This window comes from Anomalospiza imberbis, chromosome 11, assembly GCF_031753505.1.
Source record: "Anomalospiza imberbis isolate Cuckoo-Finch-1a 21T00152 chromosome 11, ASM3175350v1, whole genome shotgun sequence".
Lineage (NCBI taxonomy): Eukaryota > Metazoa > Chordata > Aves > Passeriformes > Viduidae > Anomalospiza > Anomalospiza imberbis.
In genome coordinates this window covers 13,284,434-13,310,089 of record NC_089691.1, presented here as the reverse complement: position 1 = coordinate 13,310,089, position 25,656 = coordinate 13,284,434, and the positions used below count along the sequence as shown (strand labels likewise).

General features: G+C 43.7%; 1 protein-coding gene and 1 long non-coding RNA gene across 9 annotated transcripts in view; one reads left to right on the top strand and one right to left on the bottom strand.

The window, feature by feature from the left end:
- Positions 1 to 25,656, bottom strand: part of SLC6A6 (solute carrier family 6 member 6) — a 93,546-nt gene that overhangs the window by 40,773 nt on the left and 27,117 nt on the right. The window contains exons 1-4 of one of the 8 annotated variants that reach the window (XM_068201985.1): positions 16,978 to 17,197; positions 12,563 to 12,598; positions 9,969 to 10,034; positions 5,560 to 5,616 (exon numbers count right to left, since the gene is read on the bottom strand). In XM_068201985.1, the coding sequence (XP_068058086.1) occupies positions 5,560 to 5,616; positions 9,969 to 10,023 (112 nt within the window). In that variant the 5' untranslated portion in view covers positions 10,024 to 10,034; positions 12,563 to 12,598; positions 16,978 to 17,197. Of the gene's footprint in view, positions 1 to 5,559; positions 5,617 to 9,968; positions 10,035 to 12,562; positions 12,599 to 16,396; positions 16,548 to 16,977; positions 17,198 to 25,656 lie in introns of those variants that run through there. The other 7 variants (XM_068201983.1, XM_068201986.1, XM_068201991.1 and 4 more) reach the window with 7 other exon arrangements.
- Positions 16,941 to 21,667, top strand: LOC137480758 (uncharacterized). Its single transcript, XR_011003069.1, has 2 exons — positions 16,941 to 17,084; positions 18,734 to 21,667. It is a non-coding gene; the product is annotated as an uncharacterized lncRNA (long non-coding RNA).

Here is a 25,656-nt window from a genome sequence, read left to right as displayed (position 1 = left end):
AAGTGTCCTGCCTGGAAAGCCATGATGCTCCTGCTCTTCCTCTCCTCAGAGAAGCAAGCCCAGGGGTTGCTCTGGCAAAGACAACCAAGGGGAAGGAGCAAGGTGTTGGCAGAGGCAGAGAGACTGAGAGGAAACTGCCAATCCTCACTGTGCTGGTAACTCTGTGCAGGAGAACAACCAGTTAAAACTTGGGTTTGCTCACGTGAAGCCAACTGCTGACCCAATTTAATGCCTCTGGGTGTGCCAGCTCACAACCTCCTGACTGTCAACAGGCTGGAAAGAAACACCAGCCTCCCACTGCCATCCCTGCCTGCTCCCTCTGCTCTACCAGCTCACCCACCGTGAAAGTGGAAAATCATTACTTCACTGGGTGACACCACCTCTTTGTCCTTGTAAGAGGGCCCTTAACAAAATGCATTCTATCCATGTGGTGTAGCAAGCTGATGGCTTTCCAAGCAAGATGGGCATTGTTGAACAAGATTCAACAACTGCACATCCTCAACTCTTCTGTCTCCTTGTAGCCTGAAGTTATACACCTTCTGACCAAGGGAACAAGCATTATCCTATTTCACTTTCAATTCTGAAGCTCTTTATCTGAATGGACTGCAATTTTCTATCGAACCCTGGTGTCAATTAAGTAATTTCTATTGCCACAAATAAACCACATCAAAATCAATTAAGGGATGTCCTTCATTCTGCTATAAAAAAAGGCAAACCCCCTAAAGCTCACAAAGCTTATGAAGTCAAACAGTCAGTGGTGTGCACTGTGCCTATTGAATTTTTTGCATGTGATTAATAGTGTATTGATCCTATGTGACACTTCTGCAAGGCACTTGCAACACACGATAATGTCAGACAGCAATTTCCATGCTACAATGATGGAGCACTGCCCCTGTGCAGGGAAGATAAACAATAAAGTAGCCATTTAGTGAGGCAAATGTGCAATAAAACATATGAATTTGTTACATCAAAGTAGTTTTTTCTTGGGGATACACAATTTCACCCTCACCTGTTTTTTCTTTCACACTAATTCTAAATTTAGCCTAAAATTAACTCAGTTTACCAATACTGATGTTCAGGGCTTTCTCACAATTGAGGAGTACTGTACTTTTTCATTATGTTTTCTAACTAAGTAAAAAACAGATGGATGTGTAAGATTACACATTTTTGGAAAAACAAGTAGTGTCTTCTATACCCAGCAATGGCTTTGATCAGCTGTTGCCATACCTGCCTAGGCTACCTCCACACAAAGCCAGTTATGTTTTTACTGCCTCTATCCATTCATCTTGAACAATAACTGAGGACAGATTTTCATCCCACCTGTGGCAGCTGTACAAACATGTCATACAGTACCTTATTCCCAGAAATCTAGATCCCCACACCAGCAGTGGAAGGAAATAATCCTTTCTTCTCCTTTGTTCCCGTGCCCCATCTGCCCAACACCTGATTTTTTTTTTTCTAGAATACATTAATGGAAGGAAGAGTTGTGCAACAGGGCACTGTGGGTGGAAAGCAGCAAGCCAACCTGCACCAGGAAAACAGCTATTACACGCACGCGATCCGCAGTGTTAGTCCCATTACAGGGCTATAAAATCTGAGCAGGTTACAAAGCCCTGAGGGCTGGGCCATGAGCACTAAAACTTAATGGTGAGAGTGAACTACTTTTGATTTTAGCCTTGACTTCTCCTCCATGCTGGCAGTAAATATCAGCAAAAATATGACTCAGTGACAGAAATGAGCTGTAATCTTTTAAGAAGTGGAGTATCAACCCTTTGCTGATGAACCAGGGTACTCAGGTGACCGGGGTGCTCTGCCAGGGCACCTCAGCTCACAGGCCTTCAGCCACAGAAATTTCCTAAGGACCTTGAGTTTTAATTTACTGTTGTTTTCTTTCCTTCAAGCAAAAACAAGAAAAAAAAAGGGAACAAAAACTTTGGGCATATGAATTTTCGCACAGGAAATGAAATTGAAACCACTGACACGGCAGCGCAGCAGTGCGGGCGGGTCTGCAGGAGATATGCAAAAAGAAGAAGTGGCAAAGCTGATGAACAAGCTCAGGGAGAGCACAACTTTGCAAAACAGATTGGTGAAACATAGACTTTCACACACAAAAAAGTGAAGCTCTGTAGACACTATGATATTTATTTGCTTTCCTGCAGCTGGTGCCAGGTGCTGGCTTGCACGGCCAGACAATGGCATGTTTTGTTTAATCCCAGAACAGCCTTGGCTCTGTCTCCAGCTGCAGCCCCGTCCTCTCAATTTCCCTGGCTGCCCAAAGCCACTCACTGTGCTCCTGGAGGGCATTTGAGAAGGAATTCCACTATGTCCCACAGGCCTTGCAATGGGCATTATTTGATCAAAATAAATAAATAAAGTTCTGAGTTGCAAACAGAACCTTTAGTACTGACCACTAAACCACCATGCTTTTAAATACCGTGTGATTCAGACTGATTCCCAGCCAGAGGTGCATTTTCAGTTCAGTTTTGCCATGGGTCTCTGACATTTGCTTTCACAGACTGAGAGCTGTGCTCCTTTTTATGTCAAGAGATATGAAAACCAAACACTGCCAGAACAAATACTTCACTTTTCCAAGGAAACTAACACATAAACCACTTCTGCATACCACGGTCTGCAAAGTGCAGGGCACACACCAAGCAGGAACAAAACCCTGGGCCCATACACTACTTGGACAAAAGCCCCACAGAATCCACTCTTGAACTGCTGCCTCCAAAGGGAATTGTATTAGAGCAAAGGCTGACTCCAATACAAGACCCAAGTATCTGCAGTCAGGGAGTACCTTCACACCAGGGTCAATCCCACAGGCTACAGGTACTTGTTTGCTTGTTTTTCTGCTGGCTTTTGCAGGTAAGCTTCCCCAAATACAGCATGACAATGTGTGAACAGCCTGAGTATTTTTCTCCAACTCCTCTTATCTTTTCAAACAAATGCTAGCTGATGGTTTCATTGCAGGTTGCTTTTATAGTCCTGGCCTGACTACTATAAACTGAACTCACTCCAGTTACCAGCTGAGGATTTTTCTTAGTGCAATTTCATCTTTGCAAACACACTTAAACAGGATACCAATGTGGCACACTAGTATCTAAAGCTGTCTTCATCATGACTGCAATTATTTTTCACTACTTGTTTTTCTTATGCAAAAGTTAATAATGGACAGGTGGGAAATTGTTTGCAGTTCCACTACAAACAATAGGCACCTGACAAGTAGCTGAGATAGCAACAAAAACTCTTCACATGCAAACTAATGGTAGAAAGTGAGAGGCTTCTCTGGTTGACTTGTCTGAATTTTTGGACGTGACCTTTACAAGAGCTCCATGAACTTGTGATAGCTTTACAGGAGGAGAAATCACCTAGGTGATTCAAAGTCAGACCTACTGCATGAAGTTCCACATTTGGATACTATCGGTCCATGAAATCTGACTTGTAACCTATTGCTTGTGTACTGCACAAAGAGCAGTGGAGAAGGGAACTTCAACCCCACTGAGCAAAAGTATCTTCCATTACTATAGTCCCTCTACCTGGCACAAAACCCTTTTCACACTTGAAAGAGCAGTACCCTGCATCATTTAAGCAGGATCTGTATGAGGTGAGATTATTTATGTGGTTACAGAAAAGGGAGGGCAGCAATGAAAGCAAGTCTATCCTATTAAATCTTGATTTTAGAATCCTGCCTTGTATAAAAGGGGACAACAAAAGCTTTTGGTTGCTCATATTTAGTCCTTCTTCAATCCACTATGATAGCCCCAATTGTACACTTTAGTTTTGACAGAACCTGATGGGAAACCAGGTGTTTACATAAGCAATATACTTCTTGTTGATAAAGTAGAGAGATGGAGAAAAAGCACCTTATCTTGTCAAACTTGAAAGAAAAACCCTATGAAATATTCCCATTTCTTTTTCCCACCAAGGGAGTTTCTGAAGGGGTTTTTTTTTTGCCCTAGAATAGCTACATCATTGTTCAAAATCCCCTAGGCTGATATGGTGAATCTGAGTGTGATCTTGCTTTCTCTCAGCACAATTAAAATAACATTGTTCTGACAAAGGACATTTTTTTGGCTAACACATGGGCTGACCATGAAAATTTGCTACCCGATGGAGCTCACAGATGCCCCTGTGCACGTCCCAGCTTTCTGGCAGACAGCTGCAGGGCTGGGTGGGCCTTGAGCTGAGGAGCAGATGCTCTGTGCAGCATTAACTCCCTGACGTGGTTACGGCTGCATGAGGAAACCAGCATGTAACGGCCCAGCCAGGGCAGTTGGTGGCTCACTAAACCCTAAACACCCCAACGCTCTCTTCAAGGCTGCTAGAGAATAAGATTTGTCACTGAAAAGGAAAAAAAAAAGGTGATATTTACTTTTAAATACTTATCATCCTGATATAATTATGCTTTAAACTCTTCACTTGATAACTTCAATTGGAACTTACTGAAGATTTGAAGAAAACTCAAGTGAAATCCTGTTACAAATTCCCAATAATTTCAGAGATACCTAAATTTCACCCACTAATCTCATCTGAGGTCACTATTTACATCTTGATACTGTTTCCATGTAAGTAAAACCTCTGTCACCTCACTGACCTTCAGGAGGTCACTCCTGTTCTATGCAGGTATGAATGACAGGGAGTGAGGGGTTAATGACATGCACAGCACTATGGCTGAATCAGTACAGGAAGTGGGTATTAAACAGAACCATAAAGTAATTCAGGGTAGAAGGCATTTCTGGAGGTCACATAGCCCAGCCTTCTGCTCAAAGAAGGGCCAATATCAAAATCGGACTGGCTTGCTGATGGCCTTATCTGGCCAAGCCCTGGACAAGTGTGGAGACTGTAATATCCCTGTGCAACTCGTCACACTGCTTCACTCTGCTCAGGATGAACATTTATTCCATATAAACAATCTGAATGTCTCTATCGGACTAAGAAAGAAGGTGAGGAGGAAAAGGGAGAGGAGGAATAATACAGAATGACAAGATGACACCAAATGGAAGGCTCACTCTTCAGTCTTCTGGTACTGCACACATACAATACAAGCAGATGGAAAGCGAAAGTTACTGAGGGGTTCTGCGGTGAGTGACAAAAGGGTAAGCTCCAGGTTAAGTACAAAATAAGCAACAGTCCCTGGTGGCAGCATATCAGACAATACCCATTTTATTGTCAGAGTAAAACATATTCCTTTAAGAAAACCAAACAAAAAGCCCTACTGAGTGCTTCAATGCATGCCAAGCAATTACTGCTTTCCACAGTGTGTCCTCTGACTCACTGTGCCACAATGAACTGGCATATGGTGCTCATTCAGGGTATATAACTCACACATTAGCTCTGAAGAGCTAATAGTTACTTGGACTCTAGTTAATTTTGGGGGTTTTTAATTTCCCCATGGCAATGCAATAAATGTCATGCTTATTATTGTATTATTATTTTTTTTAAAAAGTGTTTTTAGTGGCAGGCAAGTGTCATTAACGCCTCAAATCTCTCGTATGCAATGAAAATCAATTCAGACAAACTCTGGCATGCGAAAGCACATAAATAATTGGTAAATACTACCTGTGGTCTTCTGGGTCCAGATTTGACTGATGCCAAGAGCAATCAACTCCTTTTTGGCTGCAAAGGATAGGAGGGCACTCAATACCTTGCAGAAGGCACTCAGTACCTGGCAAAAATCAAGCTTTCTGTGTGCCAGCTCCCCATGAAAGAGCAAACCATGAAGCACGTGCAACAAAAAAGGTTCTCTTCTCTTGCAAGGGAAGGCAATCTCCTAGAGAGACACAGAGCCAGCTCTCTGTAGAGTGTCAAATACTATTCTGGGCTGGAAAGGGGGCACTTTCTCTTATAAAAGGAAACATAAAAAGTAACAAAGCTTCTCTCTTTGACTGAGTCTGCCCAAGAGCAGTAGACTAAAAATCCAATTTTTATCACGAAGAAAACATCAGAGATGCTTAAAATCAGAGACTGAGTAGTGGCAGAAGAAACTGTATGTAATTACAAGAAAATTCTTCTCTTGTAATCAAGATGCCTCAAATGAGCCCAGGCTGCACCATGACTTGTGAGTACCATCAAGAAAACATGGCTTCAACAGTGCCAATGCAGCTTTCCACCATACCCAGATGAAGGGGGTAAGAATCCTGTAGAGGTAAGGGCTACTTAACCCTTGTATGCATTTGACAAAAGTACACTGAAGCCAGTGCTATTTGCTAGCAAAAGTGGATCAAGAAGATGGAAGTGGCTAATTCAGATTTTGTCCATGTAGGGACTCAGAGCTGCAGCAGAAGTGCAATGGGGTTGAAGGTCAGCAGGGCTGATTCCTGAAAAAGGAGGCCTGACTTTTGATATAATTTGCACAATAAAGCAATAGCAATGCTACTGGAATCAACAAAACTATACTGGAATAAGTCAGTTGAGAATTATATCCTGAATTTGTATGTCTTTGAGCTAATTTCACAGGTATCAAATAACACTAACATCTCAAATGTGACTTGGTAGGCAAAACATAAACACTTCAGCTTAAAGCTCTACTGCTCCTGATCCCCAAGGACACAATTATTCCTTCAGTTGTTTCCTGTATAGACCAAATGCAATGATTACCAATACAAATATTTTTCCCTGTGTTTTTGCTTTACAAAATGTAAATTTGGACTGTGTCATCTCAGGTGTTTTCTTTAGCATTTAACACAACAGTGATGGAAGAATATGGCCTTGACTTTACTATGAATGGCAGTGGGGAATAAGGACCTGCTCTGCCTATTTCCTCACCTTGAATCTCCTGAACTCTTTTAGTTGAGTGGGAGATAGTTGAAATTGTGCCTGAACCAAGACTTCCAGCATCTGACCTGCACTTTTTAATCACTGCTCCACAGGTTCTTTGCTAATTGCCACAATATATTCCCCATCTCCTCGTAAGTATCTTTGATTTATTAAAATATTTGTTGCATCTCACTCAGCTACCTTCCTCTAGGAATGCATTCAAGAAACGGCAAAAGTACATAACAATTAAGTAGAGCTGAGGTCTTTTTCCAATCAAAAGTCATATTAATCTATGCAAAAATGTCAAAGTCTTCATTTCACTCAAGGAAATAAAACCAGCATTTAGGTTATCACCACCTTCTTCTGAATGCAAAGACTCTCCTGCCAGGGGAAGAAATGCTGCCCTTGCCCAGATCCCATACGTTCATTCTCTTATTGGCTAATTCATGACAGTGTTAGCTAGATTTTCATTACAGAGCATTATTTATAGCTGCTGTTTTCATGAAACAGCTGTAATAAACAAGTGAGATTTATGTTCCCTTTAAAATTGCTTGAAATAATTAACGTTGTTAAATTTAGACTCTGAAAAAATCTGAGTCTACTGATTTTTCTATTTTTTTAATAAATACAGAAGCTACAAAGCAATTTACCATCACCAGTCAGGCCTGGGTCGGAATAGTATGCACGCCATATAGCAGCCAAAATGTGTTTCAGATGAGGAAATAATCTAAGTTCTCCAAACAACCTTTTAAAAGTAAATTATGGTTGTGCTGAATGAAATGTTTTAGCAACTGCACTGTGTGCTATTTTTCTCCAGCCTAAATGCAGAGAGGCCTTTATATTATTCCTCTTCTGGTCTGTACAGGTACAAATGGGCACCCTGGATGTGGATCACACTGGTGAGATCAATGGAAAGCAGGATCAATACAGAGACCCAGACCCAGACCAGAACTTTGCAGCTGCTTCCTACCTTGATTTATGCTGCATCTAAAAGCCCTGACCCACGCCAAACATTAAGATACCAAACTCAGAGCTTGTGGTTTGCCCTCATCTCTGCATCATTTACTTTTTCCACTCATTGCCCCTCAACCACAGCTTGCTGTATTGACAGTCCAGACACTTATTTAGAATAAGTAAACACGGTGCCCTCTCCAACCCAATTTGGCTGTTTCACAGCTGGTGCTGCACTTCAGAGCCTGATCCAACAAACCTGCTTCGTGACAGCACCGAACAAACATCCTCCAAAAAGCTTTCCACCCATAGCTGGGGTTTTTTTTGGTTGGTTGGTTGGTTGGTCAGTTCTGTGACTCATCAGCCTTACAGTATTTTTTGTGGTGCAGCTGCCACCACCTCAGTGGTCCAGGTTTTCTCAGAGCAGTGGGAAAGACAAGATGAAATCCCAGGGGCCAGGACAGAACCTTAACAGTTCTACAAGAGAGAGCTAATGTCCAGCTGATGTTCAGCTGACTACAACCCCAGGAGAGTTGAGGAAAAGATGATCTGCTGTGGGAAGGACCACATCATGCCATGCATAGAAGAGGTACAGAAACAATATTCTCATTGTATAATGAGGAAAGGCACAAAATGAAGACAAGCAGAAGGCTAAACCTGCCAGTCCTTATGAACTTTTTTAACTAGAGGAAGGAAAATCAGGGAAGATAGACAAATAAGAATGATGAATCTGGGAAAGGAGTCTGGACTAACATGCAAAAGACAGCTGTAATAGGTACCAAAATATTAAAATTTTAAGTACTTTTCTCTACATATGGTAAAACAGTAACAGCTTCTATGTAAATGATAAAATCCCAGGGCTTTAAAATAAATAATGTCATACATTTTCAAAATATTCCTGGATAAAATAAGTGGCATGCAATGGGATGGAGATTTAGTGCTAGGAAGTATAAAGCCCAGCATCCCAGGAGAGCAGTAACATTGCCTGAGGAGCAGCTAGCAAAGCCATGAATCCAAGAATAACCTAAAGGTGATTGCAGGTAAGATTAGCCAAGTAATAGAGTTTCAATGTGTGATGCTTCTGAGTGATGCAGAAGGGTCAAGGGCTAAGCTATTTCTGGATGTGGACAAGGGAAGGGGTGATAGGAAATCTAAAGCATAATGCTATGTCAAAACAGCCACGGTGAACAAATTATGAGTTGTTCAAGTCTCCACAGATCAGAAAGGAGATAGAGAAATTAAAGGAAATACAAACAAGGACAACAAAAGTGATCTAAGGAGAGAGTAAGAGAGCTAAAATTAATATGTTCTATATATGAGAAGACTCCTGGGCTGAGATCCAGCTATAAATACCTTCCAGGTACTGTGTGTAGAGGAAGGTAATTAATCTAGCTCAAAAGATAGTAAAACAAGAAGCAATTGCTTGGATTTAGGAAAGGAAAAATTCAGGATATATAATAAGAAAAAGATGTTTGAAGAGACACATCTGCTCAACAAGGCAGATTCCCAAGGTGAGACCTAAGGCACACTTACTGTATGCAGTCCAGAACAGATTGTGTAAGGATGGGGCTCTGGGAAATTTTGCCATCACAACTTTCTACTGTCCAAAAAGATCACCACAGTCCAACTTACTGATCTTTAAGTTGCACTCTTTTATAGGTTATCTTCAAGACTGCTTCTCTATTAAAAAAAAAAAACAAAACCCGAAAGAGCACTCAACCTATACATCCAGGTAGAGACAATACATCTACACCACAGCTGAGAGCTAAGGGTGTGCAGCACTCCAAGGTGCATGGCAAACCTCTCTGCCTCTCTTCTGGCTATGCAGTGGTGTGGACAATGTGAGTCTATTGGGTGCTGGGCATGAGAGTGTCAGCAAGAACAGAAACACTGACCCAGACTTCAGATAATGCTGAGTACCTCAACATTGAGGTCAAAGGCCAAAGTAAGAACTACTTCTTGTGATACTTGTGGTCTTTCTCAGCCTTGTGTTAAGACATCCTGCACAGAAGCTTTCAATGTCACTGCATAAATTATGTACTTTGATTTATGATTAACTGAAAACCAATGCTAGCAGTGTTTAACAACTCTCAGGAGCTCCAAATAGAAAATAAAGAAGAATATAAAATAAACCCCCCAAAACATTTGCAACAGACCTTACCATTTTCAATGACAAACGGGTACACACAAATGTGAGGAATATAAAACCCAAGTACCCTTAATACCCTCCCTTAAACAAATCCCATCCCAACTGCACTCACCAATCGGGACTTCTGTCCCCTCCTCAATGTAGATGGGCAGTGGTGATTCCTCCATAGGATGAGGCACTGATGGAAAGTAATGAATTGTGGTAGTATTTGTCGCAAAGTGACTAAAATAAGATGGTCACTTTCTTATCATTACAACTACATATGGCTGGTTACTATCACAAAGAGCCCCTTCTCAAAGTGGTCACCTCCTGTCACAGAGACCGGCCCAAGCCACGGCCTGAGGGGTTAATCCCCACTGAGCACTCACTGCCACAGGAATCAACTCTCTGCACAGGACCTGGGAGAGATCCCTGTCCTGGATGCTTCACCATCCTGCCATTTCACTATAACCTCAATACTCCCATCCCTGGAGTTTAACTCTCTTTTGGAAACTCCCACCATTGTAGAAGCCAAGGGAAGCCAATGCACAGACAGGCACAAACAGAGTTATCGAGTCAAAGTCATAATATTTCATGCACAGAACCAGAGGAGAGAGGCTCTGATGCTCAAAGCTTGCCGTTAGCTGTTGAAAAGCCACAGCATGTGATGGAAGGCTGCACTGCAAATGGCCTCTGGACCACTGACTTTCCATTACTCATTTTAGAGTGTATGAATTGGACTTAGGAATTTTCTTTAGATACTGCAATCTCCAAGCAAAACTCTCCAGATCTGCACTGCGTAGTTATTCTGCAATTTCCAGACACTGTATAGTCACTGCTGTAGGGTTCATCTGTTTGGGTTCTTCTCTATTTGGGAGCTTCTTCCCTTAAAGGGGTTTTTGCTTCACCATTTCCCCTTTATAATCTACGGGAAGCATATGCTTCACAGGATTTTCAAGAGATTTGAATTTCCCATTCTAGAATGAAATAATAATGAGCTACAAATGTTGAAAATGTTCATACTCAAAAGCTTGGATTTTTTTTTCTTCTGTTACCTTTTAAAAATTATGATATACCTTCTCAAAGATAAAAACGCTTAACCCAGTCTCAGCTAGGATTCCCAGCAGCAGGAAAGGAAGGAGGATTCTTTAATCCTTTGTGGGGTATCCTTCACTTAGTACTGGATTTCTTTGGTTTTGGGTTTTTTTTGTTTTTTTTTTTTTTTTTTTTTTTGAAAGATCATCTTATCCATAAAACCAGCCAAAGAACACCTGTGGTTTAAAGCTATTAAATGAAGCATCTAACAATGTTTCTGCTAGCAACACAACCAGAATAAAGAGTGTTTTCAACAGATGCTTGACTAGCAACAGGCATAAGAACCCCACACTGGTGCTTTGCAGGACGCAAAGGGCTGCCAGCTCCTGCCTTTCCATCAGCCCACCCCTCACTCATGTGGAAGATGAAGGGAAGCACAGGGGAGAGGAAGAGCAGAACACGGTTGCCTACAGAACTACTGTACAAGCCACAGAAATCATGGTCTACCGGGACGCCTTGCGCAAGCCACTTTTATCTAGAAGCTGAACTAACATTCCAGCTCAACAATAGCAAAAAAACATTTGTTACCACACGGCATTTTGCTACATATTAACCAGCAAGTTGCTACGCAAGCATAATGGAGTGCTGCAATTCCGAGATACATGTTGTTAAAAAAAAAAAAAAAATTGATTTATGGGAAATCAGCCTGAGGTGAGTGCTCGTGGGCTTGCCATGCCACTGGACACAGTACATGCTCGGAAGTTATGCGAAGCAGGCCCTGCATTGGGAACAATGCAGTCATTTTCCTTACTAAGCTAATTTTGCATAAAGGCAATGAGAGTCTTCATCTATGCAGCCCCGTAAAACATTTAATCTGATTTATTTACTAGATAGAAATACCAGAGCAGAGCTTTCTATACTACTCAACAGTTTTCAAAGCTGAGATCTGTGAAAAAAAACCCAGGTCGCTAGATGGTGTGGAAAAAAACCTGTTGTGTTTTTATGACATGCAGCTTTCTCAGTCCCACGAAGAATACTTTAACAGGCTCCCCCAGACAGAGAGCCAGGCTGGAGCCACATGCTTTCACAAACCATTTGCAACAGTAGCCACCAATGGCTGGTGGCATCCACTCTTACTTTAAAGGGCATCACCATAGGTTGTAGAGAAGGCCTGAAATACCTACAGGCTATTTGAGGCCAGGTACATGTACAGACACTCTCTCTTACCCATACATACACATGCACACACCTGCACACAACAAACGGCTCTATGGGCAGAACTTGGATTCTGTAGGATCCAAGACACAAAAGCTGACTTTGTCACAGCATTTGGGGAGCAAGGACTCTGGGGTGCTAAATCAAGCTCTCGCTTATGTGTCTCCTCTGCTTTGGACAAACCATTTCAACATTATCCCTCCAGGATTTACACACCAACTTTATGGGCACGCTGCTTAAATGTCTGCAAAGTGCTTTGCAACATTTTCTAAATTCTGTGGTGATACACACAGGAGAACTGCACAGACAGATTTAAGATATCAGTTGCTGAGCATTATTGCTGTATAACAACAGCCTATTTTTACATGCTCTATACTTGGTTTCTACAAACAGATGGCAAGTGTTCAGTATTTGAATGTTTTAATGAGTTTTTAAAGCCTTTTTGTAATTTCATAAACAAGCATAAATAACACTTACATGAAGAAGAATCTCTGCTGAATGAATTTTCTTTTCCTGTTAGGAAAAAAAAAGAGAAAAAGAAAAGGAAAATAATATTTTAAAGGAAAAAAATGGGTCCAGCAAAATAAGTCAGACATGTTTCAATGCTATAATGCACTGCGTTTTCTGAATTTTATCAGTAAAACTTCTATCTGAAGAACACCAAGACACTGAATGTAGTACCAATGTCAAAACAGGAGATCATCCTATATAGAACACCACAGGAGATATGACTATATTCCTCTAAATAGCAGGACAATTCACTGCAGCAGTGAAATAAAATACAAATGCCATGTGATCTGGATCAAAAAATGAAAAAAAAAAAGGACTTTTAACTACATTCCAGCTCAGCAATAACCCCATGGCTCAGTGTATGGGTTGTTCTCCTACCTATGGACATGGGACTTGCACCAACACTGTGAAGCAGGACCCTCCTACTGCATTTTGGCACAGCAGGGCTGTTTCTCCATGCCAGTGCTCAAGCACTGACGGCATTCAAACCCAGGTTGGGCAGCCACAGCAGCGAAGGTGTCCTTTGAGGCTGTGACAATTCTGAGTGACAGAGAACCACAACAGGAAACCCAGTAACTGCTGAAATGGGGAACCTTCCCAACAGGCCCTAACAGCCACTCCTGCAGCTATGGGACTGTCACCCTGCTGCCACCCACCCAAAGGTTGCTGGCATTTGATTCACACTCCCACCGGCCGAGCTGGTGGGTTCAGTGGATGCTCTGGGAACAGGGTTTAGGTGTGGCACTAAATGAGTTTTTGCTGGTGTAAATCTGGACACACTGGAAAAAAAAGAAACTAACAGAAATACAGAGGATGCTGCAGGACACCATCCATGGTTTCAGAGTCACGGACTGGCAGCAGCGCAGCCCTTCCAACAGCAGGTTTTTGGGGAAAAACGAGCAGTGAAGAGTGGACAGTTCAATTAATTTATTCTGTATTACCTTGTATCAATATTAGCTACTATGTAAGTAATATAAAGTTTACATGCCTTGGGATGTAAACACGGCTCACACAGATAATTTAAATCAATGGCACTACAACAGCTGAGGGTTCAATTAAATAGGCATGTATAGAAGAAATTCAACAAATACTAAATCACTGCATTTTCATCCTCATGCTTTTCTTCTAAGGGCCAAGGACCCAATCCTGCAAGCAGCCCCCCTAGAGTGCCATTAGAATAAATTTTAGTTCTATGTATATAGCTCTTACTGGAGCAGACACAGGATTACTTTTTAAAAAAATAACCCTGATCTATTCTGGTCATTAAGTTAGTGATGAAAAGAAGTCGACGGCACTAATCCAACTGGGCAATCTATTCAAAGCTTCACTTCTTAAATGATCTACAATTTATTCATATGGCCAATCAAATAAACATTACTTACAAAAGGCTGCAACTACCATGTCTTTCCCATCCATTTTTAAGTGTTGTAATATGGTTAAATTTATAAGAAACTAATCAGCATAATCTTTTCAGAGTTGTTTGCCAGCATGATTAAAACCCCAGGTAGGGCACCACTTCAGAGACACCCCTTACTGGTGGAACTGGCAGCACTGCCATTGGGACATTGGTGCAACATTACCCTACTGCCCACTGGGACAAAAATATGGGGCATTGGAAAACAGAAGGGGCAAAATTAAAATAATAGGGGGTTGCTGCTAAGCCTTGATGTGCATTGATGAAAATCCTAGGAATATCACCATCTGGAAAGTGCCCAAGAGTCTCTTTGGAAACATCCAGCCCATAGGACCTGGCTGGAAGCCACTAAGATACACTAAGAATATTGATTTTAAAAATCCCTCACTGAAATATTACCAATGATTAGCTGTACGACAAGATCTTCAGCAAGGCTTTACAAACAGAACTCCACTTAGGCATGGCAGGTTTTCCAAGCACTCTGCAGCAAGAGCCAGCCAACCTAAAGTGTCTTCCTAGTTTTCCAGGACAATGTGGCACCTCTTTTCTGCCAGCATTTCACACCGACTGAAGTGTCCTGCCACTGCCCCAACATTTCACCTCTGACATGAAAGCTCCAGGCAACTCACACAAAAGCTCCACATTTGAAACTACCAACGAAGAGCTGTATGCCAAATTTTGTTTCTGGTTACAGAAAAAGAAAATAAAACAGAAGTCGGTAGCATTTGAAAGATCCCAAATTTCTACCAGATTCCAGACCAAGATTCCTTAAGCAAACAAACCAAATGCCCCAGGATTTTGATGCAGCACCCCTGAGTATGCATCCACCTTCTCGGGGCCTACAGGTATCACGGTGCCACCTGCGACCGCCTGCTTTTTGCTAAGTATGACAGAAAGGAACCCTCACAGCGCAGGTGAAAGAAGCAGGTTCCTAAATGTCAGCAAGAAGCGGCCTTCCCTCTCCCGGCCGCGGGCTGGGGTCCCCGGGCAGCCCCAGGCAGGGGAAAGGTGTCTGCCGCCCTCCAGCGGGAGCTGCGCTAGGCACCAAGGCAGGAGAGGTGGGAAGGGGAAGGGACAGAGGTGAAAGGCAAATAAAGAGAAAAAAGACAAAAAGAGAACATGCAAAGCAGGTAAGAGACAGTTGAAGGGGAAACAGGAAGAGACTATCTCTGAAAGGACCAAAAATAAAGTTTCCAATGTCAGTTTAACGAGGGCAGCGCAGACATCCTCCTTCCTCACTCCTGCTTCAAACTCGACTTGGTCCAGGCAAGGGACACTGTCACTGTCACGCTGCTGGCTGCCTCAGCTGCTCACACATTTTGCTTAAAAAAAACCCCAATAGCCTTCAAGGAAACCTTTCTGTAACACTTGTGGCAAAGGTAGGCAATGCCAGAAAGCAGTCAGCTCGGCTGAACACAGACCCAGAGGTAAACACCCGGCTGTCAACAACCATCAGAGTTCTCACCAAAGCCTCTCCCATCAAAATTCCACAGCAGCAGGTTTTAACGGGCTGATTTTCCCTCAAACCTAAAGCCATAAAATCTAAACCGGTAGCAACTGTCATCTGAGCCCTGAATTACACAGCTGATGACATGTGTCCCCGTCAGGACTGCCTCGCTGTTTTGCTAGTCCAAAACTCAAAACATTTTCACATGCAAGCAATAAAAAAAAATGCAGTTACCAAAATAGCACTATCAACGTAACCAGCTCCTCTCGGCACATTTTCTTAATGCCTTTCCCAATACGGTTAAAAAACACGGGAACTCATCAAAAACCTCCATCTTTACACCTTGGCACAAACTGTGCTGGAATAAGTGTGGCGTTGTATTTCTTCGCGTTTATCTGGATCCTCTCCCACTACTTTTTCCTTTTTTTTTTTTTTTTTTAATTTTCATCCGTGGTTCCCTTTAAACATAGCTCTTACTAAACAGCAGAAATCAGCTTCTACAATTTCTAAATACCAAGTTTTGCCACTCCTGGAGCTGCCTAATAACAACACAGCTTGCCTTCAGTGTCATAAATAACACATACTCTGCACATTTCTTCGCCTGGGTGAAATAAATTCTCCCATGCTCTTATATGGAAACCTTGTGAGTCCTCCCACATACCTCCTGCTATAATACCAGGCAGCAATGGGCAGTCATTATCTTAAAGCCAGTGGGTGAATTCTGGATCCAAGTTACCCCCAGACAAACCCAGAATTATCACCCCTTCACACCATGCTGAGCTTGGTAACATGCCCTGTGTAGTCCCTGTATTTTATTTCCAAGCCCCATCACTGCTTTGATTTCAGCATGTCAAGAACCCACAAAATAAAAGGAAAATCAGGGAAATCAAAAGGAAAATGAGGGAAATAACAAGAAAGCAGCAGCAGCGGTATTACCCACCAGGTAGGCCCATTAGCATCAGATGTAGCATTGCCTGTACCAGTGTCTTCACTCGAGGTTAGCGCACGGCAGACAGAGAAAGCACAGCGGGGAGGGGTGGGAGAAAAAATGGGCAAAAATAGCCGGGGAGAGAAGCGTGCGCCGTCGATGTGCTGGAGGGCCGCCAACGGGGAATGGCTGAGAACGTTATCGCCAAAAAAAGTTAATGCAAGGTGGGGGGGGGGTGTGGGGTAAACAACCGCTGGGGAGGAAAAACACCGCGGAGGTAATGCGAGAGCTGGGGAGGAGGGGGCTTTAAGGAGAAGGATGAAATAATAAATAAATGGAAGGGGGGAAGGGAAAGCGCACCCGGGGGCATCCCGAGTCGAGGCGGACAAAGGGAGGATGCCGCCGCCACCGGCCCGGCTCGGTTCGGCTCCGCTGAGCGCGGAGCGGCCGCCCCTTTGTTCGCCGCGACAGCGAGGGGCGATCCGCGCCGCTCCGCGCCAGCCCCGCCGCCGCCACCACCGCAGCGGCAGCGACGGCGGCAGCGGCGGCAGCCCCACCGCCCGCCCGCCCTCCCGCCCGGGAGGTGCCGGTACCTGTGTCCGCTGGCCGCGGTGCCTGCGCGCCGCTGCGCCCCTGCGGCGGTGCGGCGCGTCCGGCGGAGCGGTGCGGCGCGACTAGCAGCGCCGAGCAGGAGGAAACGGTAATTTATAAGCGCTTTCTTCCTGACCTCTCGTGTCTGTTGTCTAATGAGGGAGCTTTGAGCATCACCCATCCTGCTGAGTGGAAAAACACCGGCACGGCCTCTTCTTTGCTGGGGAGGGGGGAGCCTAAAGGAAGGGGTGTGGGGGAGGAGGGGCCATGCCGCAGACTCGGCGGCGGAGCCCGGGCTGGCAGGCGGCCGCGGGCCGGCGGGGAGGGGCGGGCGGGTGCGGGGCAGCGGCCGCCGGGCAGCGGCCGCCGCCTCGGGGGGGCCGCCCCGGGCCGCCCGCCCTCCCCCGCGGCTGCCGCGGGCAGCGGGAGCGGCAGCGGGGCCGCCCCGAGGGACCCGGCCCGCGTCCCGCGGCTGCGGCGGCGGGCAGGGAGCGGAGCGAGGGCTCCCAGCCGCTGATCACGTCTCGGTATTTCTCATTTTCGTACATTTTTTAATCGTTATTTTTTAATCTTTACACAAAGAGTGTCCTGTTCACAGAAAAAGCATCCCACGGCGCTGTCACCTTCGCTGCCCGTCCCTGCTTCTGGGCTCTGGCTTTGCTGCTCCGCGCCGCTTTTCTCCCCGGACCCCCGGGGGACTGCACTCTAGACACGGTGCCGTTCTGCCAGACTTTGGGGACAGGTTTGGTCCCGGAGCCGTCTGCTGATGGAGGAGGCAACACAGGAGCGTGGTCTGGCAGGTGCCTGGGAGGCTGGGATATCCCTGCTCTGCCCTGCCGCCTCCCTAAAGCGCGATTCCCGGCACCGGGCAGTCCCGGTCGCAGCGGGAGAACAAAGTACGGCCGGGGCGATCGGCGGGGAAAATGAGCAGGGCAACGTTTTGTTTTGCGTCGGGTTTCACAGAACCGAAAGCCGGTCCTCTTCCCCTGCAGGCGAACGGGTATATGACTCAAACACGTCCTTGCTCTCCTACCTGCATCCCCCTGGTTCTCTTAATGAAAGGATACAGCAGCAGGGTCTCGAGGCATTTTCATATAACCCCTGCTGAAGACTTAGTAAGAGCCTCTGTACTGCAAAATACCATTTGCATTTCTGGGGTACAGTTGTGGTAAAAAGGAGATTTTGGGCCATTTGTGTTTCAGAGAAGTCCCACGGTGCTAATCTTACACTGGGTACAGGAGGGATGGACCAAAGGAGAGTGAATAGTCCCCACGCCTCTGCTTTCTAGGTTTTCCCGAATACAAGATGCTACCTTTCTACACCACAAACTAGGACAGCAGTTACTGGGGAACCACCTCCGGAACCCATAACCTATACATAGGCTGTTGGGGGGGATCAAATTCCATCACAGCAGCCTCCAGGGAGGTCTCAGAAAAGCCTGATTTCCTTAGCTGGTTCTTGCAAAAGCTGCACCATTCTGCACACTTTTTGATGGCAGTACAGGATGCTAAAAACCCTGTGCCGCAGTCACACAGCTGATTTTCCCTTACTCCAGTGCATTCTGTGATTTTCCATATCCGAGCTGATTTGGAACGTGAGTAGGTTTTTAGAAGAAAACCAGATAGAGATAGGATATACACAGCTAATTGATGACATATCTCCACTGAACAGCCTCGTTTAAACTCGAAGGATGTAGTCCGTGCTGCCACCTACGTCTTCTGATTCAGGTTTCTTGTGTACTGCAACTTTGATTCGTAGGCATCCTTTGCAGGAGGCAGCTCACATTTTGTGAGGCTCCACGAGGGACTACAAACAGGCGGCTCTGGCTGCACTAAGGAATGAAGCAAAAGGTTTCTCACCGGCTCAGCCACTTGTTTGGTTGCAGTGAGGATGCCTAGATGCAGATTAGGAGCCAGCAGTCACATCAGTGAAATGTAAGTAGTGGCTGGAGCCTTGTCTGTGTGAAGGATCCTGCCAGCACAGCTGTACCACTGACAGCAGTGGAATATTTTGCTCTAGTTCTCTAGAGGAATCAAAGTCTGTATTTTGTCTCTTGCTCTCTCTTCTTCTGTTGCTCCTCACTCATTAAAAGTCAGCCACACAAAGCACATGGTTGTTCTATGTGTTTAAAAATAAAATGTTAGGGGTAAAAGACCAAGAGCCAAAGCTGTTTTGAAGTCAGAGGCATATAAACAGTACCTGGAACCGGGAATAATAATAATAATAATAATAATAATAATAATAATAATAATAATGTCCTTTTGTGCCATAAATGTGCACATTGCTATCTGCTATTTCATTATGAGACAGCACAACTTCTGAGAATGTGCCTGATGAATATTTGGGGGAACTCTGCCTTCAGCTGCAGTAGTGCATGGCAGCACTAATGCTTCTGGCTTTTCCACTCTCTTATGTAACCAAAATCACAAGTTAGAGCCCAAATTACAAAGCATAAGCATGTGTATAATATTAAGCATACAAATGGTGCCTGGCATTACTATCCTTTTCATGTAGATCTGTTTTTAATCTGTTAGAATTTTTGCTTCTGCAACTTTATTGATTTCAGTGTCCGCTGATGCAGTTTGTAACGCAATCAAGCCTAACCCCTTAAAAACCCCACTGTGAAGACGTTAACCCAAACTTAACTAAGGCCAAAATCACTCTGGCTACAGGTAGGTGGAGTTCAAATGACTTTTATACCTCGAATGTATCCTGTTTCAAGATGCTGTAGCAAGCAGAACACTGTATCCCTGTGGCTGCTTTGGCAACCAGTGAGAGTGGCAGGTTTCTGCACCTCAGCCCAAGGCACAGGTTTGCCATCACCTTCATTTGAGTTTTCCCTCTTTCTCAGAGACTATTTTTGCCATTACCATGCTGATCTACTTGCTGGAATTTAAGGTGTTGGATGCTGATACAGCGAGTGCCTCTTGTATCTGTTTAATCCGATAACATAACTCTTTTTTAATCTCCACGTCTGGGTCACAGGGTTTAAAAAAGACACTGGGCCAAATCCCCAGCTTGGCTACAATGTGTGGAAATCTACTGAGATGGCATGAAAGTTGGGAGAGATTCACTGTATTTGCACCCAGGTAGAGAGGTCTTGAGAGGCAGGGATGTGAGTGCCAGATTTCAGGTGGATGAATATTAACCCAAGGGTATGGCAGAGCTAATTCAGGTTTCCATAAGTTGAGGTGGAGGGAGGGATATTACACCAGGACCTAAAATATGCTCATCAGCAAATTTTCATTAATTTTTAAATGGTAACCTATTTAATAGTTATTCATTTTTCAGGAGACGCCCTGTTTTCATTGTTTGGCTGCTAGAGGGAAAATGATGTTTCATGGACTCAGGACCAAGATGGGGCATGGACAAAGAGGAGATATTGCAGGGATTGGGAAGATTTTACAAATAAACATTAAAAGTAAAAAAAAACAAAGTTCACCCGGGCACGAAGTCCAGCAGAAATGTAGGAGAGAAATTGACAGCACTGTCTGTAAAGGATTGTGTAAGCAAGAATGGCAAAGAGATGGTCTGAATAAATCCATTGCACTAATGATTTTCTATACATGAATTTCCAATACTAAGTTATATGGAGTCAGTCTTTGGGGTTTCCCAGTATAGCAGAGGATCCTGAGCCTGAAAAAGGGAAGCAGATTTTGTAAGGGATTTGCATATCATGGAGTGACTCTGGATTGCAGATTTTAAGCATTACTAAATTGGGGAATAAATTGTTGGTATTGCTGTTACATACCAGGATATCTCACTAATCCACACAATCCACTAAGTTGCTGTAGTTTTAGTCTGTCTGTATTTTAGATGAAATTATGGCCTGGACAGTTATTTTTTCTTAGTTTATCCATATAAATAATATATAAATAAGGTATCAAACAGAAACCAAAACATGACCTATGTTTTTGGTACACTCCCCATCATGTGAACCTGCCAGTGATAGAGCTCTGCACCCAGTTTACAAGTCAAACACAAAGGCAATGAAAAACCACACGTCTTCTTGAAAAGAAGTCAGTTGGCATTAAATTCTCTTGCCTTAATGGTCTGGCTGGCCTATTTTGCTTATATTTGAGACTGCCTAGCCATTATGGGATTGCCTGGACTGGTCTTTTCCTTACATCAAGCTAATTACAAATTAACTTAAGGCACTTAGCAGGGCTGAGAGGCTGGAGCTGGTCCTTTCTGAGTTTGGAAATGCCTGTTGCTTTACAGTGGCTGATTCCTAAAGTGAGGGGCAAACACAGAGGGAACTAAACAGCCTGGAACCAAAGTGGTCACACTGGCTTTTGAAAAAAGTGACTGTCTCAAGTTAACTGACAGTCAGCTACCTGAAAATAAAAACCTCTCATATATCCAAAGGTTTTCACTGGGATTTTCAAGATCTCCTGAGCAATTTAAAATCAATGAAAGGAATGCACTATAGAATGAAAAATGTAAGTATTATTAAAGAATGTCTCTGAACTGAAAGCCAGCCAGTTTCATAAAAATGAGCTAAAAAAGCAATAATAGGTAGCCTGTCTCCTGCTGGATGCTGTATGAACCGTATGTTTTGTATTTTGGAAGTCACTCTAAAACAGTGTTTTTTTCTTCACTATTGCTGATGGGAAGAACAGTAGAAGAACCATGTATAAATGAGATTAAAGTAATCTAATTAAAAAATAAACAATGTGCTTTCATCTTCAATTCATATCCAGTCATTTGGGATCTAACTTAAAAAAAAAAGATAAAAATTCAGAAATTCAGAAAGGACTTTGAAAGACAACTGTTTCCCTTTAAGATTAATGATAATCATACTTGTGTGTTCAAGGGAGATCAGATCCAGGGTTATGTAACAGGATAAAGAAACAAAATCCTTTTTCTTTAAATTGAAATAACCAGTATGTGTGTAAATTTTAGGCAATCGCTGAAAATTCAGGAAACCCATCTTCTTTCCCAACTGCATTCCACATGCCAAAATTGACGTATTCTAATTTTTAAACAGAATCACAATAATTAAAGACTAAAAAGGTTTGTTTGTTGCATTTGACCATACTTTGCCATAGAGGAATGTTCCCTAGGGAAAATTCTGTGGCACTTCCCCTGTGCAAAAATCCAAATATCTACTCATCTTTTTATTTTATGTGGCATTAGCAAATCTAGTTATTGCACTTCCCAGTTGTTGATTTTTTTTCTTTTTAATCTGATTACCTAGTACTAGATATATGATAACTTATCTCTTTTAATTTTTTTTTTTGCCTGAACTGTTACATAATATTTCTTATAAAATCTTGCAATACCTGCCTATATTTGCCAAAACCGGGACAAGATCAACAGGTAATGGATTTTTTTGATGTTGGCATTGTTCTCTGCTGGCCCAATCATATAACATTTATTAAACAAACCACCCAAGAAAATAATTTCCTACCATAGAACCTCCATTTTCCACTTCTGTATTTTACAGAAGCACTCATACCAGAATTTCTGCTTCAGAATTTGACACATAAAATTCCTCTATCACATGAGTTCAACTTTCCAAAAGAAGGTAATGGTAGTATTAAAAGCAAGATATAAGCCTTGAAAAGGCTAAGTCACTGATTGTACTTGCTGAAAATAAAAAAAAAAGAAAAAAAAGAAAAAAAAGACATCTTGTAGGATCTAATTCTGGAGTCATTGTTTGACACAATGCAGAGCAGTTGGGATTTGCATAGAAAGGCTTTGCTGAGCTCAGGTGATGTTCACTCGTGCGTGGGAGAAGCTCGTGTATGCTTTGCTGAGTGACTCCAAGCTTTGTCTGCAGACCAAAATAAACGCTGCAAATGTTGGCCCATCCTTGCACATGTCCACACTCAACGTTTTCAGTCCTGAAAGCAAAGCTCCACATCTGAGCAGTTTAAGTGATGTTCCCTCACTGGACCAAGTCCTCTGTTAGCTCTACTCCAGTAGCACAAGATGTGTTTGGAGATGCACATGGTGAATATGCCTCTTTCCCTGCTAGTAACACACCTGCCATGCTGCAGATAAATATTCTGCTGCTGCATGGCCTGCACAACAGGTCCTGCCAAGTCAAGATGGTTACATGGGTGCAGCAAAGGTGATATGGAATGTGGGAAGCCACAGGAGATGTAAGCTGGGAGACAGGGAAGAAGTTGTGGTAGACCCACTCTGAAAGCAATAAAAGGTCAACAGAGTCTGAGGCTGCCCTGCAGAACCACTTCCATTTCCATTTGGAGCTGATTATTGAGCTGGACAGGGTTGGTTGAAGCACCTCCCAGGTGACAGTAGCCATCCCAGTGGAAAATAGTCCAAAAATGTATGGTGGAGGCAGCTGAGCCTTCATGACTTACACAATGGCTCCAGAAAAGCTGATGGATTAAACTCACTAAAGAAGAAGAGTGATCACTTGAGTGAATTCAGACAAGCTCATATTTCTTTTTGTTTGCTTATAGGTCCCTCTGCTCCCTTCCCTCTCAAAGTGATGTTGAAACAGTTATGAGGAGTGTATAATTGAAAATTATACACTCATATACTTCGTTTATTCTGACAAATTACATTGGAAGATATAGGCAAATACTGGGAGAAAATACTGTAAGAAACAAAACCATTCCCAAATGCATGCTTGCATGAGTTCAAACAGATGGAATATCTAGCTAGGTGAATTAATGCATTGCAAGCAGAGAAAGGGCTTCAAATGCCAGAGTGTCTAGAAAAAAGAAATTTAAAATGAACCCTGCAAGCTATCCAGCAACTGCTCATCCAGTATCATGATTTTAATTAACAGAACTGGAAAGCAAGCATATAATATAGACTTAAAAACACAGCGCTTCGGTTTTCCAGACTACCAGTCCAAATGCAAAACAAATTGCTTGCATCTGGTGGCAGGGAGGCAGAGCTGGGGTGGGAGCGCCGCTCCAGCCCGGCCGAGGGACGCAGCAGCATCCGCGGTGCTGCCCGCGGAGCGCGGTCCGGCCTGCTGTGCCCTGGCACACCCGGGCCACAAACACTTGAAGCATTGCCCGCGTGCTCCGAGGAGATGCCTGGGCTTCCACCTCCGCTGGCAGCACGTTGCTCCATGTAGCAGTGTCACTGAGGGGACGCCAGCGGCTCCCAGGCGTGGGTGACCTTGATCCTCCCCAAGCAGTTACCTTTTCTGGACCTTTGGCGTGCTCCCAAGTGATCTTTCAGCCGGAATCTCCGTGGCCTAAAATACATTCAGCAATATTCACTGTGGCATCCCTGCACTTCTCTTTTGGGATACCTGATGCTTATGTCCCAACCTGGGCAGAGACTTGTGTAAAGTTTATCTGGGTGCAGCAATACTTCCAACCCATCAGTGCATCCTTGCAGAGAGCGATTTCTGCCTGTCTGTCCCAGCCAGAGCAATCCCACTTTGCTGTCTGTACATGAGAAGGTTGGGAAAGGGGAGAGGGTGGAATAGGCTCAGCACGAAGCACAAACTATCCAGACCTGAGCCTCTAAATCTCTTTGGTCAATGTTAGCTCTGATTTGTATCAAAGCCCAATATTATCACTTACTATTAAATGTGCCACAAATGGTTAATATTTTGTCAACAGTTGGTCACAGGCTGTCTGTAGCACTGAGCAATTGTCTCTTACTCTCTGTATCAGCCAAAGTCCTCAAATTTTCTCCTTTTTACTTCTGCGAGTCTGTCTTTTGGGCTTATGAAGTTCATGGAGAGAAATGTAAAAACCTGCCCCTATACTCCCATATTTCCTTGGGAAGCACATCCCAGCAAACTGGAGCATCCAAAGTGCGTTTAGGATGCCCTTGGCACTCACAAAGACACCCTTGACCCCTGTTGCCCCATAGCAAGTGCTGCTGGAGGTCACTGGCATCATGGAGGAGCTGCATGGCCAGGCTGGGCTGTGGCAGGGACCAGGCATCATCCTGAGCAGCAGCGCTTGGGACTGCCTGGTGGCAGAGCTGAAGAAGTCATGGAGCAGCAGCACACAGTGGAAGGTGTGGTGGACCCCAGGAGTTTTTTCCATCCAGTGCCTCGGGAGGACCTATGAAACCATGTGGAGAGTGGTATGGCACCTATCAGGCACATCCCCTGGCCTTGCTGGAGTTCAGGACACAGGCACCATCTCCAGCCAGAGCAGAGGACATTGCCACATGGCCACTCCACCTTGCTTCAACTCAGGTTTCCCCTCGAGCTGAATTCATGCCACCCCAGAAGTCTTTGCATGTGTCACTGCCTGAATTTTGCATCCCTACTGGGAGACTAAGCTCCCAGTTTTCCCAGTAAGATACAGGTTAAATACAGGTCATGTTTCTGCTGTTCTCCACCAGCAAAACAGCTGTTTGCTCTAAACATGAAGATATTTTTGTAAGAGCAAAAGCATGAATTATTTCAAACTTGCCTCAGGATGAATTTTCAAGGGTACTGCGGAGACTGTTTCCACAACAAAACGGGAACTCTTCTCCTACTGAATTGTTCATGTTACTTTCATGAATGCTAGAAAAGAGGCTGGCTTTTTTTAAATGTCAGCAGATACCTGGAACGGGAATTTGTTTCCGTAAATCCTTTGGAAACTATTGTTGTTGATGTTGTCTAATCTGACCAAAAGTTCAATTTGGCAATTTTTATTAAGCCTTGCTCTCAGATATAGGCAATTAGCTTAACAAAATATCAGATAGGATCTCTGCTGTGTTTGCAATGCCTGTTGCTGTGA